This window comes from Cetorhinus maximus, chromosome 21 (genome assembly GCF_964194155.1).
Source record: "Cetorhinus maximus chromosome 21, sCetMax3.hap1.1, whole genome shotgun sequence".
Taxonomy (NCBI): domain Eukaryota; kingdom Metazoa; phylum Chordata; class Chondrichthyes; order Lamniformes; family Cetorhinidae; genus Cetorhinus; species Cetorhinus maximus.
This window is the reverse complement of record NC_135899.1, coordinates 7,615,752-7,634,268: the sequence shown is the minus strand read 5'-3', so window position 1 is coordinate 7,634,268 and position 18,517 is coordinate 7,615,752. Positions and strand designations below refer to the sequence as shown.

The 18,517-nt window shown below is 42.7% G+C and overlaps 1 protein-coding gene across 1 annotated transcript in view; it reads left to right on the top strand.

Moving 5' to 3' along the window:
* The first annotated feature begins 464 nt into the window (after positions 1-464).
* The window catches only part of LOC144695640 (proline-rich transmembrane protein 1-like), a 75,863-nt gene continuing 57,810 nt past the window's right edge, over positions 465-18,517 (top strand). Inside the window, exon 1 of the mRNA XM_078566555.1 lies at positions 465-574. Within this exon, the coding sequence (XP_078422681.1) occupies positions 556-574 (19 nt within the window). The 5' untranslated portion in view covers positions 465-555. The remainder of the gene's footprint in view (positions 575-18,517) is intronic.

The following is an 18,517-nucleotide window of genomic DNA, read 5'->3' as shown; positions in this document are numbered from 1 at the left end:
CATGTTGACAGCGAAAGCTGGCCCGGTAATGGAGATAGATTACCTCATTTAAATGAAACAATTTCACACTTTAACGCGAAGTGGATGGACTCCTACCAAGTTTCAAAGTGTCTGTCACAACCAGACTAAATTTGGTTTTGCATACCCCGGTCTTTTAGTTTCATCCTCGCTGTGGTTTGTTCATGATCAAAAAGTGATGTCTTTCCGCGAGGTTAAGTGGTGAATCCGGAAGTCCACACCATGCCCTCAGTTTCTTGACTGTACCTCGCCAATTAATATCCATAGATGCAAAATATATTTAACACCCCACAAGACAGCCACGATCTCGCAGTATTTCCCCCCCTTCAGTGGAAACAGAAGGTTCCAGCGCTGCCTGAGGTCTATGAAGGGGCCGGCTGGCTTTAAGAGCTCTTTCCTCCCGCCCCCTCTTTTCATTATTATTATTTCATTCTGTTCTCGCGGTGGAACAGCTGATCTTTACAAACCGGCAGTTTATTCTCCTAAAGACAACATCTGGATCACCTCTTGCGGAACCGCTGTCTATTCTCCCGCAAGATGTCGACGGAAAAACAAGGTAAAAAAAACGTGTTTCTTGTGTTACATACAGTAGAGGCTCCGTCCTCGGTGATAATTGCAGATTTGTGTTCTAATTTAGAGCGGCGTTTGAAAACCACATCTATCGGTTCACATTCAGTTTTTTGTTTTGTGAGGGAATGGTTAGAAAAATCTCCCAACTGCAGCAGCATTTTTCGTATTTTATCATCTTTAATTGGTGCACTTGCTGGCCAGATCGGCTGATTGCTGAGCACAATATTCCAAAGACCCGGGCATTTGCAGACTCTAACATTAGTGCAATCCCAATCCCCGCAGGTAAGCATTTCTATCGCCCGTTCGGTTGAATTTTACCTCAAGACCCCAGATGCACATTTCGGATCCTGACTGGGTCCTGATTTTTATGATAGCTCTTAAATTCTGAAATGGCAATGAGCCCGTGGCGCAATCAAATGTAATGATTTTCTGTGACTGCACAGGGAACTCTATAGATTTTTTTTTAAATCCAGAGGACTATTTACAGTTTGCCTTTTATTGACTTTAAGGGTGAAGGCAAGAACCTCATAGGAGGGGGAAAGCATACAAATGATGCATAATTGTAAAGTCTTGAGGATCTGAATAATACTTTTAAGATTTTACTAATGTGGCTAATTGTGGGTCTGTATCTTCTCATAGTACAAGTTAAGGAAATAGCACGGACAGAAATTATGTCGAAGGCAAAAGAAGTAACACATTCTCAGATTCTTATCACTTTAATTCCACAGTAATGATCCGTGATGATTTGTTAGTTTATGTCCATTTTATTTCTTTAAAATATATTACAATTTCCATTTGCAGACCGCGCTTTAAAAAAAAAATCTTCATTTATTACCGGTGGGTTGTGAGTGCAGCCATTTGATTTTTGCAGTGTGACATTTCAAATGCCATGTATGTCCCCAGTCTATATTTTGCATGTCTGAATACTGTAATTAACACCACTGATCTCTGAAGCTGCTCTGCACTCCCTCGTTGTAATTTGCTGGAGAGTAGAGCTGATAGTGCTTGGGTGGGGGAGGTGGATAAGGAAACGAATTCAATCCGTTTACGCAGACAGTGACAATTAAATTTAAGAAAAATAAACCTTTTGAAGGTTTGCGGCAGAAGCGACCTGAATAGTTTGTTGATGCTCAGGGAGCGTCATGAAAATTGGAACAGCTTGCTGAAGCGCACAAGTGCTTACTTAGCCCCGCTGGCGTGCTGAGCAGCTTGTGGCTGCTTCCTGCCCTGATTTTCCTGTGCAAGTGTGAGCAGGAACGAGGCGAAATTGTCAGAGCACCTGCCCTATTTTCACAGTATCGCTGAAAGGGAGTGAGAGTTTGCAATCTGTTTTTTTTTTGCAGGTTGCATTTTTGCTCCCATCGTCACACCGGCTAACTTTCATTACAATCGGTTGCTGTCTAGAGCCAGGGAGAGGATTTTTCTGCATCCATCAAATGGACGTGTCCTCCATTTACTGTGCACTATTTATTTTCTCCCTTTGTAAAAAGGACACCAGCCAGGAAGACTTTAATCTCTTTGTGTGCCGCTTGAGAGGGACTGGATAGTGCAGTGGGATAAGCAAACCAGGGTGTTTCTAACCAAACTGGCTGGGCGGGAATCCCATGGAATCGAGTGGAACGTGGGTTTTGCACCCAGCCCAATGTTACTCTCCACTAGCTTCAAAAGAGTAACATGTGTCTGGGGACTGTGGATCGCATAAGTTTCCTGGCTGGTGGGTTAGGTTAAAATGATTCTAGAATCATGGAATGGTTACAGCACAGAAGGAGGCCATTCGGCCCATCGTGTCTGTGGTAGCGCTACTCAGCTAGTCCCACTCCCCAGCCTTTTCTCCTTAGCCCTGCAGATCTTTTCTCCAAACAATTACCTGTATCCAGTTCCCTTCCACCACACATCCTTCCTAAAGTGCCGTACCCCAGAATTGGATCACAATACACCAGTTAATGCCAAGCCAGTGTTTTCTAAAGATTCATATTTTCAGGTTATTCCTCTGGTTTGGTTCCAGCTACCCAGTGTGATATGAATATCTCCCTTGTATGTTGGATGAAATGAAATTGAGCGGTCTTACTCAGATTATTAGTGGGCACGACAGATAGTGCAAAACACCACAAATTATTCATGACTTTGTACCAAAATTAGCAATCTCAACCATAGAGACAATAAATAACAGTGGAACCCCTCACCTCCCTTCTGACCTTCAAATAAAGGTGTCATATTTTCTTATATAATGCTCTTGTGAAGCATCTTGTCCCATTTTATTACATTAAAGAGCTTATATAAAAATAAGTTTATTGTTGGTGTTCGCCACAACTTCCTTGTTATTGTTCTCTATGCTCTAATTACAAAACCCAGGATCCTGTATGCTTTATTAACTGCTGCCCTTCAGTGACTTGTGCACATTTACCATGGCTCCCTCTACCCCTGCATCCACTTCAGAATTGTACATTTATTTTATATTGTCCCTCCTTGTTCTTCCTACCAAAATGTATCACTTCACGCATCTCTGCATTAAATTGCACCTGCCGCATGTCCTCCCATTCCATCAGCCTGCCTGTCTCCTCTTGAGATTTATCACTATCCTCTTCACAGTTCACAATACTTCCAAGTTTTGTGGCCTCCGCAAATTTTGAAATCATGCACTGCACACTCAAGTCCAGGTCATTAATATATATATCAAGAAAAGCAGTGGTCCTAACACTAACTCCTGAGGAACACCACTATAAGCCTTTTCCTCAGTGTGAAAAACAACTGTTCATCACTAATGTCTGTTTCTTGCCACCTAGCCTACTTCATATCTATGCTGCCATTGCCCCTTTTATTCCATGGGCTTAATTTTGCTTACCAGCCTTTAGCTACCCGTGATGCCAATGAGGACATGTTCATAATGAGGTGTCCTCCCCTCTCTGTCTTCCCAGTTTCTTAGAGCTGGCCTTGGAGGAGGACTCTTAATAAAATACTCGTCATCTTTAATGCAGGTAGTCGTTTAGGCTGGCTATGATGTCACAAGCAATGCATCGAGGCATAGGCAGGAATTTCAACCCCCATTGAGACCAATAATTTTAAAAAAGATATTTGAATTCCCAATGACCAACTGAAAGGGATCGCATGACAAAGTTTCAAATGTTAAGCCTTTTACTATAACAAATAACTAAAAGCAACATTACCTAATAGGCAGTCAATATTCTAAATTACAGAAAAGATAACCCCCATTAATGTCTTAATGCGACAGATTACACCACGCTCTCCTCAGAATTTCAGCCCTTATAGGAAACCATCCACAGGCCCTCCCAGCTTCAGATGGGGGTTGTATGTCCTATCGAGTGACCATCGAAAGGCACTTCCCTTAGCCTTTGGACAATTTCTGAACTGACTACCAGCAGTAAGGCTCATTCTGGTGATTTCTCCTCCTGGCTTTGCCTGGGCAAATATTCCAGAGTCTTTAGATTGCCACGGGCTGCATCTCTTCAACCAGAGACTGTCCTTCCTCTCGCATTCTGCTGGCATCTTGCAGAGAACCCGAGCCTTCTTCTCTTTGTTGACCACATCAGCTGCAGCCTTTGCCTTTGTGAGAACAATCACCTCACTAGAGAAAAAGTACTGAGCAAGCTATTAGGATTAAAGGGTGACAAGTCCCCAGGACCTGATGGCCTACATCCCAGGGTCTTAAAGGAAGTGGCAGCGGAGATAGCAGATGCATTGGCTATAGTATTCCAAAATACTGGATTCTGGAAAGGGTCCAGTGGATTGGAAAAATGCTAATTCTTATTCATAAGGAGGGGGGGTGGGGAGGCAGAAAGTAGGAAACCATTGACCAGTTAGTTTAACGTCTGTCGTTGGGAAATTGTTGGAATCCATTATTAAGGAAGTAGTAATGGGGCATTTGGAAAGTCAAAATGCAGTCCATCAGAGTCAGCATGGTTTTATGAAGAGTAAATTGTGTTTGACTAATTTGCTAGAGTTCTTTAAAGATGTGACAAGCAAAGTGGATAATGGGGATCCTGTAGATGTAGTATATCTGGACTTCCAGAAGGCCTTTGATAAGGTGCCGCACAAAATATTAATATGCAAGATAAGATCACACAGAGTTAGGGGTAATATATTAGCTTGGATAGAGGATTGACTAACCGACAGAAAGCAGAGAGTCGGGATAAATGGGTCTTTTTCTGGATGGCAAGCTGTAACTAGTGGGGTGCCACAGGGTTCGGTCCTTGGGCCCCAACTATTTACAATCTATATTAATGACTTGCATTCAGGGATAGAAGGTACTATAGCTAAATTTGCAGATGACACCAAAATAAGTGGGAAAGTAAGTTGCAATGAAGAAATAAGAAATTTACAAATGGATATGGACAGGTTAGGTGAATGGGCCAAAGTTTGGCACCTGGAGTTTAACGTGAATAAGTGTGAGGTTATCCATTTTGTTTGGAAGAATAAAAAGATGACTTATTATTTAAATGGAGAGAAACTTCAGAATGTTTCAGTGCAGAGGGATCTGGGTGTCCTCATGCATGAATCACTGAAAGCAAGCATGCAGGTACAGCAGGTAATAAGGAAGGCAAATTAAATTTTGGCATTTATTGCTAAAGGAATAGAGTATAAAAATAGGGAAGTGTTGTTGCAACTGTACAAGGCATTGGTAAGACCGCACCTGTGCACAGTTTTGGTCCCCTTACTTGAGGAAGGATGTAGTTGCATTGGAGGCGGTTCAGAGGAGGTTCACTAGATTGATTCCAGAGATGCGGGGCTTGTATTATGTGCAGAGATTGAGCAGTTTAGGCCAATACTCGCTAGAGTTTAGAAGGATGAGAGGAGATCTAATTGAGGTATATAAGATGCTAAAGGGGATGGACAAAGTAAGCATGGAGCGGGTGTTTCTCCTTGTGGGACATTCTAGAATGAGAGGCCATAGTTTTAGGCTAATGGGTGGTAGATTTAAATCAAAGATGAGGAGGAACTACTTTTCTCAAAGGGTCGTGAATCTGTGGAATTCACTACCTAAGGGTGCAGTGGATGCCGGGACACTGAATAAATTTAAGGAGGAGATAGACAGATTTTTAATTAGTAATGGGTTGAAAGGTTATAGGGAGAGGGCGTGAAATTGAAATTGAGGCCGAAATGAGATCAGCCATGATCGTATTGAATGGCGGGGCAGGTTTGAGTGGCTGAATTGCCTTCTCCTGCTCCTCGTTCTTATGTTCTTATCTCTCTTTTAATAAAAACAGAAAATGCTAGAAAAACTCAGCAGTTCTGGCAGCATATGTGATGAGAGAAACAGAAGTAATGTTTCAAATCCAATATAACCCTTCTTCAGAGCACCCTTTCCCTGCCCAAAAGCTTGGGAGACTGAAAGTCTGCCTACAGTTAGCCCAGCTGCTTCTGCCTTTGTTTTCAGGTGTGAACATTTTTCACCTTGTTCCCAGTAAGTATGAAGGTGAGCCCCATTAACCAAGCCACCCAGGGGTTCGAAGCAGATCATATGACTTCATTCCTCCACTTTACCTGAAATAAAGAGACAATGCAAAATATAATCATCTTATAAACCGTTGTATTCGCAACAGGTTGCTACATCAGTACATGCAGCCAGTGGCAAATGTCACAATAGCGCAATCTGTAATGGTCACCTTGTTGAGACATGGTAGAAGGAGCTGTGCTATGCAGCTAATTATGTTTCAAATCCAAAATGCCCTTGAGCCACCCTACCTCTCCTCCAGCCCTGCAGCCCTTAGAAATCTCTGCATTTCTATAATTCTGCTCTCTTGAGCATCTCCAATTTTCTTTCTCCACGATTGTGGCTGTCTGCAGCTGGTTGGGCCCTAAGCTCTGCAATTCCCTCCCCCAACTTCTCTGTCCCTTTACTTCTCTCTCTCCACCTTTAAGGCACTCTTTAAAATTTACTCTTCAACCAAGCTTTTGACTATTTGTCCGAATATCTCATTTTGTGGCTTGGTGTGAAAATTTGTTTTATGAAGCTTCTGTGATGTACCTTGGATCAGCTTACTTAATTAAATGTTGTAGTTATTGTGATACAGTTTGTTTTCCATTATCACCCTAGACGAACTTTGACCCCAATGTATTGGTACTGACCCTGTGGTGTGCATTACTTTTCATGAACTATGTCTTAAGGTGTTTGAGTTCTAGCCCCATGTGTATATATTTGAAGATGATATTTATAGATCTTGAGGGCCTTTGTCAGAATATTGCGTACAATCGGAAGCAGCCATGGAGCCCCAATTAAGCCAAGGAATGTTGCCAAAGTCTGTTAAATCAATTGTGTTCTGTATGATACCATCATGGGTCATTTGTAGCAATGAGCTTTAGGAGGTGGTAAATGTATGAATCCTAAAGCACGCCCTGGGTAGGCCCATAATCCGCATTAAAAAGCTTTGGAGACATCAAGAACCTGACTATTTATTATTTTATGGGGACTGGTCTACATTCAACTCACCCTGAAATCTTTACCCTATGTTTTTCAGAAGTCTTGAGACTTTGCTTTTTTTAAGTGGATGAATGGAGAGCAGTGAAGTAGTAGTTTGACAGTGCAGAACTTGAATATTGCTGAAAAAAGAGATTTTTTATCAAAGCTTTTCATCTTACACTTATCAGGACAATTTTCAAGAATACTAAATGTGAAGGGAACAACAATTTATGCTGCATGAGAAGTCAATCAGAGTCAAACTGCCTGGTTTAAATTTCAAACAATGCTTGGCAGATAACTGTCAGTCACCATCCAACTGGTGCATTCTCCATGGCAACGTCTCTACCAATCAGAGTCCACTTGCCAACCAATCAGCACCCTCTTATACATATATATATGTATAAATTGTTGTTCCCTTTGTATTTGGTATTCTTGCAAATTGTCCTGATGAGTGCAAGATGACAAACTTTTCAGCAATAAGCAATAAACAAAAACTGCTGGGATTACTGCATGGAAACCTGACAGGATTATGCACCATCTCCTCGAAGATTGGAAATAGGTTCCTCGAATCATGGAATCTTCATTTATAGAGCCTGGATGCCTGTGTTTCCAGTGAACCTGGTTCGTGAACATTTATTTATACATATGTATATACACATGAGTGCTGAATGCCACAACCTCCCATTACTATGTGATCAGCAGAAGATTCAGGGCTATGGAGAGACAGGAATGTAGCTGGATTAGTTTTACAGCAAGGAGCTGGCACAAACACAAACAGCCAAATGGTCTTCTTCCACACTGTAAACTCCGATGGTTCTATGGTGAATTTGGGAATCGTGATTCCTCAATGTGCTAGATTGTAGAAAACCATAATTACTGTGTGTCCTGGATTGTAGATTCCTGTTTGATAAGTTATAGCAACCTGTGATTATTATGGGTGGATTTTCAATTTGTCGCTGGGGTGTAAAACTGACATAATGAAGTGGCTGCTCATTATATAAAAAACCACCATTTCAATTTCCACTTGTCAATAAAGGTAACAATCAATGATTTTCTATCAGAGGCAGTCAATCCACAATAGCAGTTTATTTTTTCTTTATTCTTTCATACGATGGGTTTGTTGCCCATCCCTAATTACCCTTGAACTGAGTGGCTTGCTGAGCCATTTCAGAGGGCAGTTAAGAATCAACAACATTGCTGTTGGTCTGGGGTCTAGAGTCATATGTAGGCCAGACCAGATAAGGCTGGCAGATTTCCTTCCCTAAAGGGCATTAGTGAACCAGATGGGTTTTTTCAATCAATGATAGTTTCATGCTCACCATTACTGAGACTAGCTTTTTACTTCCAGATTTTATTAATTGAATTTAAATTCCACCAGTTGCCACAGTGTAACCCATGTCCCCGAAGCATTAGCCTGGGTCTCTAGATTATTAACAGAATTACCTGGAAAAACTCAGCAAGTCTGGCAGCATCGGCGGAGAAGAAATCAGTCAACGTTTCGAGCCCTCATGGCCCTTCAGCAGAACTGAAGCATAGTTTCAACAAGGGAGAAATATAAATTGGTTTAAGGTGGGTGGGGGGGAAGAGACACATTGAGGGTGTGGTGTGAGCAGATAATCAAAAGATGTCAGAGACAAAAGGGTCAAAGAGGTGTTGAAGGTGGCGGTCTTTGTCTGAGAAAAGTGCTAATTAAGAATGCAAGACAGGATATTCAAAGTACAGCTCTAGTGGGGGTGGGGTGGAAGGACTAAAGGTTTTAGTTTTAGATTTAAAAATAATGGAAATAGGTGGGGAAAGAAGAATCTATATAAATTATTGAAAAAAAAGGCGGGTGGGGGGGGAAAAGAAACGGGGTGGGGATGGGGGGAGGGGGGTTTAAGATCTAAAGTTGTTGAATTCAATATTCAGCCCAGAAGTATTCACTATACCCCCTGACCTTCCCCTCTCCGATGCTGAACGTTCAGTGCTCAGCAAAGTCCTTTGCTGAGCACTGAACGTTCAGCATCGGAGAGGGGAAGGTCAGGGGGTATAGTGAATACTTCTGGGCTGAATATTGAATTCAACAACTTTAGATCTTAAACCCCCCTCCCCCCATCCCCACCCCGTTTCTTTTCCCCCCCCACCCGCCTTTTTTTTCAATAATTTATATAGATTCTTCTTTCCCCACCTATTTCCATTATTTTTAAATCTAAAACTAAAACCTTTAGTCCTTCCACCCCACCCCCACTAGAGCTGTACTTTGAATATCCTGTCTTGCATTCTTAATTAGCACTTTTCTCAGACAAAGACCGCCACCTTCAACACCTCTTTGACCCTTTTGTCTCTGACATCTTTTGATTATCTGCTCACACCACACCCTCAATGTGTCTCTTCCCCCCCACCCACCTTAAACCAATTTATATTTCTCCCTTGTTGAAACTATGCTTCAGTTCTGCTGAAGGGCCATGAGGGCTCGAAACGTTGACTGATTTCTTCTCCGCCGATGCTGCCAGACTTGCTGAGTTTTTCCAGGTAATTCTGTTTTTATTTTGTTTTGGATTTCCAGCATCCGCAGTAGCTTTTAGCTTTTTGTTTTTATCTCTAGATTATTAGTCCAATGACATTACCACGATACCACCATCTCCCCACCTTGCACCCCAGCACTAAATTGGAAATCTATCTCAATGTCTGAAGGATTGTGGAAGTGTGTGACTACTTTGTGCATGATCAGGAACTCTGCTAGATCTTGTAGCCTTATTATTGGGCACACTGGTTCTAGAACCCCACCACTTATGTACATCAGATTCCAGAATACCGATTGGATGGCACCAGATTCTAGAGCATGGACCAGAGTGCATCCGATTCTAGAACCAATCCATGCTCTGGAATTTCCTGATTTCCTCTTGGATCTTTTACCACAGTTTAGATGATTTCTTATTGCCGCTCACATTCCTGTCAGAGGGGGCAACACTGGGCAATTGCGCCCTTGGGAATGTCACTGGCAACTTTCATCATAGAAATGGTATCTCTTGGCCCAAACATGCTTAAGACTGCACAGAGGGAGCAGCAGCAAATGGACAGGATTGGATGTGAAAGAACACGTTGGAAGGCATGGTTCAGTTTCAAATCAGCATTTATAAAAAAATAACTTGGAATAAGAAACATATTTTTGACAGGTATGTTAAATTGAATAAGCCAATCCAGCGACAGCCATTTTCCTCTGTGCTGGGTCCTGGGTCTGACTCCAGCCAGTGGCGAGTGTTCCCCCCCCCGATTCCCATTGAGTCCAGTTTTGCTTGGGCTTCTTGATGCCACACTCGGTCAAATGCTGCCTTGATGTCAAGGGCAGTCACTCTCACCTCACCTCGGGAGTTCTGCTCTTTTGTCCATGTTTGAACCAAGGCTGCAATGAGGTTAGGAGCTGAGAGACCTTGGCAGAACCCAAACTAAGTGTCAGTGAGCAGGGTATTGCTGAGCAAGTGCCGCTTGATCGCCTGTCAACAACGCCTCACATCACTTTACTGATGGTCGAAAGTAGACTGATGGGATGGTAATTGGCCAGGTTGGATTTATCCTGCTTTTTGTGGACAAGATATACTTGGACAATTTTCCACATTGCTCGGTAGATGCCAGTGATGTAGCTGTACTGGAACAGCTTGGCTAGGGATGTGGCTAGTTCTGGGGCACAAGCCTTCAGCACTTTTGCTGGAACATTGGCAGGGCCCATAGCCTTTGCATTATTCAGTGCATTCAGCTGTTTCTTGATATCATGTGGAGTGAATCAAATTGGCTGAAGACTGGCATCTGTGATGCTGGGACCTCAGGAGGAGACCAAGATGAATCATCCACTCGATACGTCTGACTGAAGATGGCTGCAAATGTTTTAGCCTTATCTTTTGCACTGATGTGTTGGGTTCTCACATCATTTAGAATTGGAATATATATGGAGCCTCCTCCTCCGTTAGTTCTTTAATTGTCCACCACCATTTATGACTGTATGTCCCAGGACTGCAGATCTTTGATCTGATCTGTTGCTTGTGGGATCGCTTAGCTCTGTCATTCTCATGCTGCTTCCACTGTTTGTTACGCAAGTAGTCCTATGTTATAGCTTCACCAGTTTGACACCTTATTTTTAGGTACACCTGCTGCTGCTCCTGCACTATTCATTGAACTAGGATTAATCCCCAGGCTTGATGGTAATGGTAGAGTGAGGGATGTGCTAGGCCATGAGGTTGCAGATTATGGTTGCATACTATCTGCTGCTGCTGATGGCCCATAGCGCATCATGGTTGCCCAGTTTTGAGTTGCTAGACTTGTTCAAAATCTATCCCATTTAGCACGATAGTAGTGCCACACAGCCCGATGGAGAATATCGTCAATATGAAGACGGGACTTCGTCTCCACAAGGACTGTGTAGTGGTCACTTTGAGAATACCGTCATGGACTGTTGCTTCTTCAACACATAGATTGGTGAGGACGAGTTTAAGTAATACCCTGTCACTCATCTTGTAATGTCCCCATTGTAAAATTATGCATCCCCTCACTATGTCATTAAACAGCTGGGACATCTGAAGAAATATCCAATTGTCCAATAAAAAAATTGTCTAGCTGATATTGTGAAACTGAAACAAGCACTAGCATTGCAGTAATAGAGGATACAGTGGCATAGTGCTTAGGTTAATGGACTAGTAATCCAGAGGCCTGAACTAATAATCTGGAAGCTAGAGTTCGAACTCCACCATAGTAAGTGGGGAATTTAAATTCAATTAATTAAATAAAATTTTGAATGAAAAGATAATCTCAGTAATGATGACAATCAAACTATCAGATTTTTGTAAAAACCCATCTGGTTCACTAATGTTCTTTGGGGGAAAGAAATCTGTCCGTCTTTTCTAATGGGATTCCATACCCATAGCAATGTAGTTGATATATAACTAGCCTCTGGAATGGGCTAGCTAGAAATAACAGCTATACCCAAAGTATGATGAGCCAAGAAGACAGCTCACCACCATCGAGGGATGGGAATAGGTAACAACTGCTGGTCTCACCAGCAAAGCCCACATCCTGTGAATAGGTTAAAAATGTTAAACTTATTCAGATGTCTGGAGAACATTGTGGAGACAGTGGCTGGAATTTTCCAGCCCTTCACATTGATGGCATCTTCCAGTCCCTCCAATGTGAATAGGGATTTCAATGGCTTGCTGGTCCCGCTCCGGAAAGGGGGCAGTGGGGGGCTGCAAAATTCCAGCCAATGGTCTATGGTAATGTCACTGGACTAGTAATCCTGAAGCCCAGGCTATAAACTCTGGGTTTAGAGTTAAGGCCCTAAATTTCAATAGGTATTGTCCACATTTCCTGTACTTCTTCACACAAAGGGTAGTGGGATTCTGGAAGTATCTCCCCCAAAAAGACTGCAGATACTGGGGGACTAATGGAGCTTTCAGGACCAAGGTTGGCAGACTTTTTGTCGGGTGAGAGCATTGGGAGCAGTGATAGACAAATGCAGATGAGAGACAGGTCAGCCATAATACAGGTTTAAATCCCACCATAACAGCTGGTAGAATTTAAATTCAATGAGTAAAATCTGGAATTGAAAACTACTCTCAGTACCATGAAACTATCATCAATTGTTGTAAAACACACTTGGTTCATGAATGTCCTTATCTGGTCTGGCCCACTGGTCTGGCCCACATGTGACTCTAGATTTACAGTTATATGCTTGACTCTTAACTAATCTTTGAAATGACCTATCAAGGCACTTAGTTCAAGGGCAATTAGGGATGGGCAGCAGATGCTGGCCTTGCCAATGATGCCCACATCTCGTGAAAGATATAAAGAGTTTTTTTTGGTATAATATTAATCCAACACAGCTGCAATAATTTACTGAGGCTTCTCTGAGATCATTCTAGAGGACTAGAAAAGTTACAGCATCGGAACAGGAGGAGGCCATTCAGCCCATTTAGCCTATTCTCTCATTAAATTAGATTATGGCTGACCTGTCTCTCATCTCCATTTGTCTGTCACTGCTCCGAATGCTCCCACCCGACAAAAGTCTGCCAACCTTAGTCCTGAAAGCTCCATTAGTCCCCCAGTATCCGCAATCTTTTTGGGGGAGATACTTCCAGAATCCCACTGCTCTTTGTGTGAAGAAGTACAGGAAATGTGGACAATACCCATTGAAACTTAGGGCCTTAGCTCTAAATAGAGCGGAAACAACACACTTCTCCTTGCTGTGTCTTCATTTTTCTGTGTTCTTTCATGTTCCTCGTCCCTTCCCTCGTTTTATTATTTTAATCTAAGTATCTGCCTGTCTTTCACTATCACCCGCTACAAATAATCCATTCTTCTTAATTCCCTTAACTGCATTAAATCTTCCTGTTCCAATAGAACATAAGAACATTAGAAATAGGAGCAGGAGTAGGCCATTCGGCCCTCAAGCCTGCCTCGCCATTCAATAAGATCATGGCTGATGTGCCCCAGGCCTCAACTCCTCTTTCGAGCCAGCTCCTCATAACCTTCAACTCCCCAATATTTCAAATTTATCTACCTTCTCTTTAAACCTAATTTAGCCTCACAACTCTGGGGTAGAGAATTCCAGACATTTACTACGCTCTAAGGAAGAAATTCCTTCATCTCAGTTTTAAATGAGTGCCCCTTTATTCTGTAACTATGTCCCCTAGTTTGACATTCTCCCATTAGTGGAAACATCTTCTCAGCATCTACTCTATCAAGCCCCCTCAGAATCTTCTATGTTTCAATAAGATCACCCCTCATCATTCTAAACTCTAATGAATAAAGGCCTAACCTGTTAGCCATTCTTAATAAGTCAACCCCTTCATCCCAGGAATCAGCCTAGTGAATCTCTTTTGAACTGCCTCCAATGCCAGTATATCCTTTCTTAAGACCAAAACTGTACACAGTACTCCAGCTGCGGCCCCACCAATGCCCTTTACAGCTGTAACAATAATTCCCTATTTTTAAACTCCAACCCCACAGCAATACTCTAGCATTTTCCCAATGACAGATGTTAGGCTGACTGAAAAGGGTAAATAGGGTGGTCAACAGGACTTTAAACTAGAAAGTGGGGGGGAAGGGAAGGATAATACTCCAAGAAGTATGACTAATGGGAAACAAAGCAGAAGGTTAGCGTGTGGGGGTGTTGATTCAACTTCATGGAAAATTATGAAAAAAACTGAAAGGAGAGCCCAGGAGAGGCTATTAAAGTCTCCAGAACACAAAATAGGACAGAGTGTTTGGAAAGGGCTAGGAATCTAACTTCAAGCACATCAGATAAAGGGACGACAATGAGAGAGGGGACGGGAAATACAGGACTGAAGGTGTTGTATCTGAATGCACGCAGTATATGAAATAAGGTAAATGAGCTTGTGGCGCAGATTGAAATTGGCAGGTATGATGTGGTGGGCATCACGGAGACATGGCTGCAAGGGGATCAGGACTGGGAGCTAAATATCCAAGGATATACATCCTATCAAAAAGATAGGCAGGTTGGCAGAAGGGGTGGGGTTGCTTTGTTAGTAAGAAATGAAATTAAATCGATAGCAAGAAACGACGTAGGGTCAGATGATGTAGAATCTGTGTGGGTAGAGTTGAGGAACCGCAAAGGTAAAAAAACCATAGTGGGTGTTATGTACAGGCCTCCAAACAGTAGTCAGGATGTGGGGCACAAGATACACCAGGAGATAGAAAAGGTGTGTAAGAAAGGCAAGGTTACAGTGATCATGGGGGATTTCAATATGTAGGTAGACTGGGAAAATCAGGTTCCCAAGAAAAGGAATTTGTGGAATGTCTATGAGATGGCTTTTTGGAGCAGCTTGTGGTGGAGCCCACTAGGGAACAGGCAATTCTAGATTGAATGATGTGTAATGAGGCAGATTTGAAAGGGAGCTTAAGGTGAAGGAACCCTTAGGAGGAAGTGACCATAATATGATAGAATTTACCCTGCAATTTGAGAGGATAAAGCTGGAATCAGATGTAATGGTATTACAGTTGAATAAAGGCAACTACAGAGGCATTAGGGAGGAGCTGGCCAGAATTGACTGGGAGATGAGCCTAGCAGAAAAGACAGTGGAACAGCAATGGCAGGAGTTTCTGGGAGTAATTTGGGAGACACAGCAAAAATTCATCCCTAGGAAGAAGAAGCATACTAAAGGGAGGACAAGGCAACCAAAGGCTGACAAGGGAAGTCAGGGACAGCATAAAAGCTAAAGAGAAAGCATACAATGCGGCGAAGAGCAGTGGGAAACCAGGGGATTGGGAAGCCTACAAAGACCAACAGAGGACAACTAAAAAAGAAATAAGGAGGGAGAAGATTAAATATGAGGGTAAACTAGCCAGTAATATAAAAGAAGATTGCAAGAGTTTTTTTAGATATATAAAGGGTAAGAGAGAGGCAAAGTGGACATTGAGCCACTGGAAAATGACGCTGGAGAAGTAGTAGTGGGGAACAAAGAAATGGCGGAGGAACTGAATAGGTACTTTGCGTCAGTCTTCACGGTGGAAGACACGAGTAACATCCCCAAAGTTCAAGAGAGTCGGGGGTCAGAGGTGAGTACGGTGGCCATTACCAAGGAGAAGGTGCTAGGAAAACTGAAAGGTCTAAAGGATAAATCACCTGGACCAGATGGATTACACCCAGAGTTCTGAAGGAGATAGCTGAAGAGATAGTGGAGGCATTAGTGGATATCTTTCAGGAATCACTGGAGTCAGGGAGGGTCCCAGAGGACTGGAAAATCGCTAATGTAACCCCACTGTTTAAGAAGGGAGTGAGGCAAAAGATGGGAAATTACAGGCCGATTAGCCTGACCTCGGTCGTTGGTAAGATTTTAGAGTCCATTATTAAGGATGAGATTTCAGAATACTTGGAAGTGCATGGTAACATAGGGCAAAGTTAGCATGGTTTCATCAAGGGGAGGTCATGCCTGACAAATCTGTTAGAATTCTTTGAGGAGGTAACGAGCAGGTTAGACAAAGGAGAGCCAATGGATGTTATCTACTTGGACTTCCAGAAGGCCTTTGACAAGGTGCTGCACAGGAAGCTGCTCAGTAAGATAAGAGCCCATGGTGTTAGAGGCAAGGTACTAGCATGGATAGAAGATTGGCTGTCTGGCAGGAGGCAGAGAGTGAGGATAAGGGGGTCCTTCTCAGGATGGCGGCCGGTGACTAGTGGAGTTCTGCAGGGGTCAGTGTTGAGACCACAACTTTTCACTTTATACATTAATGATCTAGATGAAGGAACTGAGGGCATCTTGGCTAAGTTTGCAGATGATACAAAGATAGGTGGAGGGACAGGTATTATTGAGGAGGTGGGGAGGCTGCAGAAGGATTTGGACAGGTTAGGAGAATGGGCAAAGAAGTGGCAGATGGAATACAACGTAGGGAAGTGTGAGGTCATGCACTTTGGTAGGAAGAATAGAGGCATAGACTACTTTCTAAATGGGGAGAGAATTCAGAAATCTGGAGTGCAAAGGGACTTGGAGTCCTAGTCCAGGATTCCCTTAAGGTTAACTTGCAGGTTGAATCAGTAGTTAGGAAGGCAAATGCAATGTTGGCATTTATTTTGAGAGGACTAGAATATAAAAGCAGGGATGTGCTGCTGAGGCTTTATAAGGCACTGGTCAGACCACATTTAGAATATTGTGAGCAATTTTAGGCCCCATATCTCAGGAAGGATGTTCTGGCCCTGGAGGGGGTCCAGCGGAGGTTCACGAGAACGATCCCAAGCTTAACATATGAGGAACGTTTGAGGACTCTGGGTCTATACTCGATGGAGTTTAGAAGGATGAGGGGGGGATCTGATTGAAACTTACAGAATACTGAAAGGCCTGGTTAGAGTGGACGTGAGGAAGATGTTTCCATTAGTAGGAGTGACTAGGACCCGAGGGCACAGCCTCAGAGTAAAGGGAATGCCTTTTAGAACAGAGATGAGGAGAAAGTTCTTTAGCCAGAGAGTGGTGAATCTATGGAATTCATTGCCAAAGAAAGCTGTGAAGGCCAGGTCATTGAGTGTATTCAAGACGGAGATAGATAGGTTCTTGATTGGTATGGGGATCAAAGGTTTCGGGGAAAAGGCAGGAGAATGGGGTTGAGAAACTTATCAGCCATGATTGAATGGCGGAGCAGCCTCGATGGGCCGAATGGCCTAATTTCTGCTCCTATGTCTTATGGTCTTATGGACTGGCCTATAGTTTCCCATCGGATTCTGTTTTTTCAATTATTTATCATTTTATTGTGCTACATGGTGCCACGTACATACACAAACCCACCTAGAGCTGGACTTAACTTTAACAACATCATATTTCTCATTGATCACCGACCATCATCACAACACCCGCTGCTGTAATTGTGAGATGAATCAGAGCCGTGTAAACACAGGGAAGGAGGTGGTATTTCATACATATTTTAACGGCCACCGTCGCAGTGAGCAGAGTGATAAACCAACCTTTTTATTGTTATTCTGCATATTGGGCTTGTGGGATTGGGGTAGAGAGCAAGGCCGTGTTTTGTTTGGAGTCTGATACAGTACAGCAGAGGAAGAGGGAGAAAGGGACCCCAGTTTAACATAGCTCAGCAATATACTCATTAATGAAGCCACAAATGAATCAGTTTGACTACAGGCTGGACAAGCTGAGGGTAAGAGATTGATGGTGAGGCTGGGAAGTGCGATTGATTTTCATTTAAAAAGATTAGTGAAGCTAATATTTAACACAAGGATGAAGGTGGGTAAATTCCAGGCAAGTTGAAAGCAGCAGAATAATTCCTGCTCTTAAATCAGAAATAAAGCACAATTGCAATTTCGTTTTTTTGCTTTTACTCATTGTAGTTTAACCCTAACACTGTAGTGTCAGTGTGGCTGAGTTGGTAGAGTTCTTGCCTTTGCATCAAATGATTGTGAGTTTAAGTACCATTCCTGGAACTTGTGAGCCAAAATACAGGCTGATGCTCCCAGCAGAAATCTGAGGGACTGCTGCCCTGTCAGAGGTTCCATCCTTTGGTTGACATATTAAGCCAGGGCTGTATCTGCCCTCTCAGATGGAGCTGCAGGAAAATATATTCTGCTAAAAGCAAAGAACAAACTAAACACTAGTGGGACTTCATGGATGAACAACGACTCAAGGGAGCAATTGATGGTTAGGAAAGAGGCTTACATTAAGCACAAAGGCAGCAGAGGAGTGTGTGATAAGAGAGGGTATTAGGAGATAAGTCAAAGAAATAATTAGGAAGACAAAGAGGAACTATGAAATTAAGTTATCGAGGAACATATAATAGAATTGTAAAACATTTCACAGACACGTCAGTCTAAAAAATAGGAATATGATGGGAATAGGGCCATTACAGAAATGTCAGGAAATTATCACAGGTAGCAATAGAGCTCGTTCATTGTCACCATAGCCTTATTGGGGCTGTTGGCATCATCTTGCTTCTTCTCCGGCTTTCGTCAAGCCTTCGTCAGTCCACTTCCCAATGTTATCAATCTATCTTGATTTTCTTCTTCCTCTTCTGTTTTTAAACCTCAAT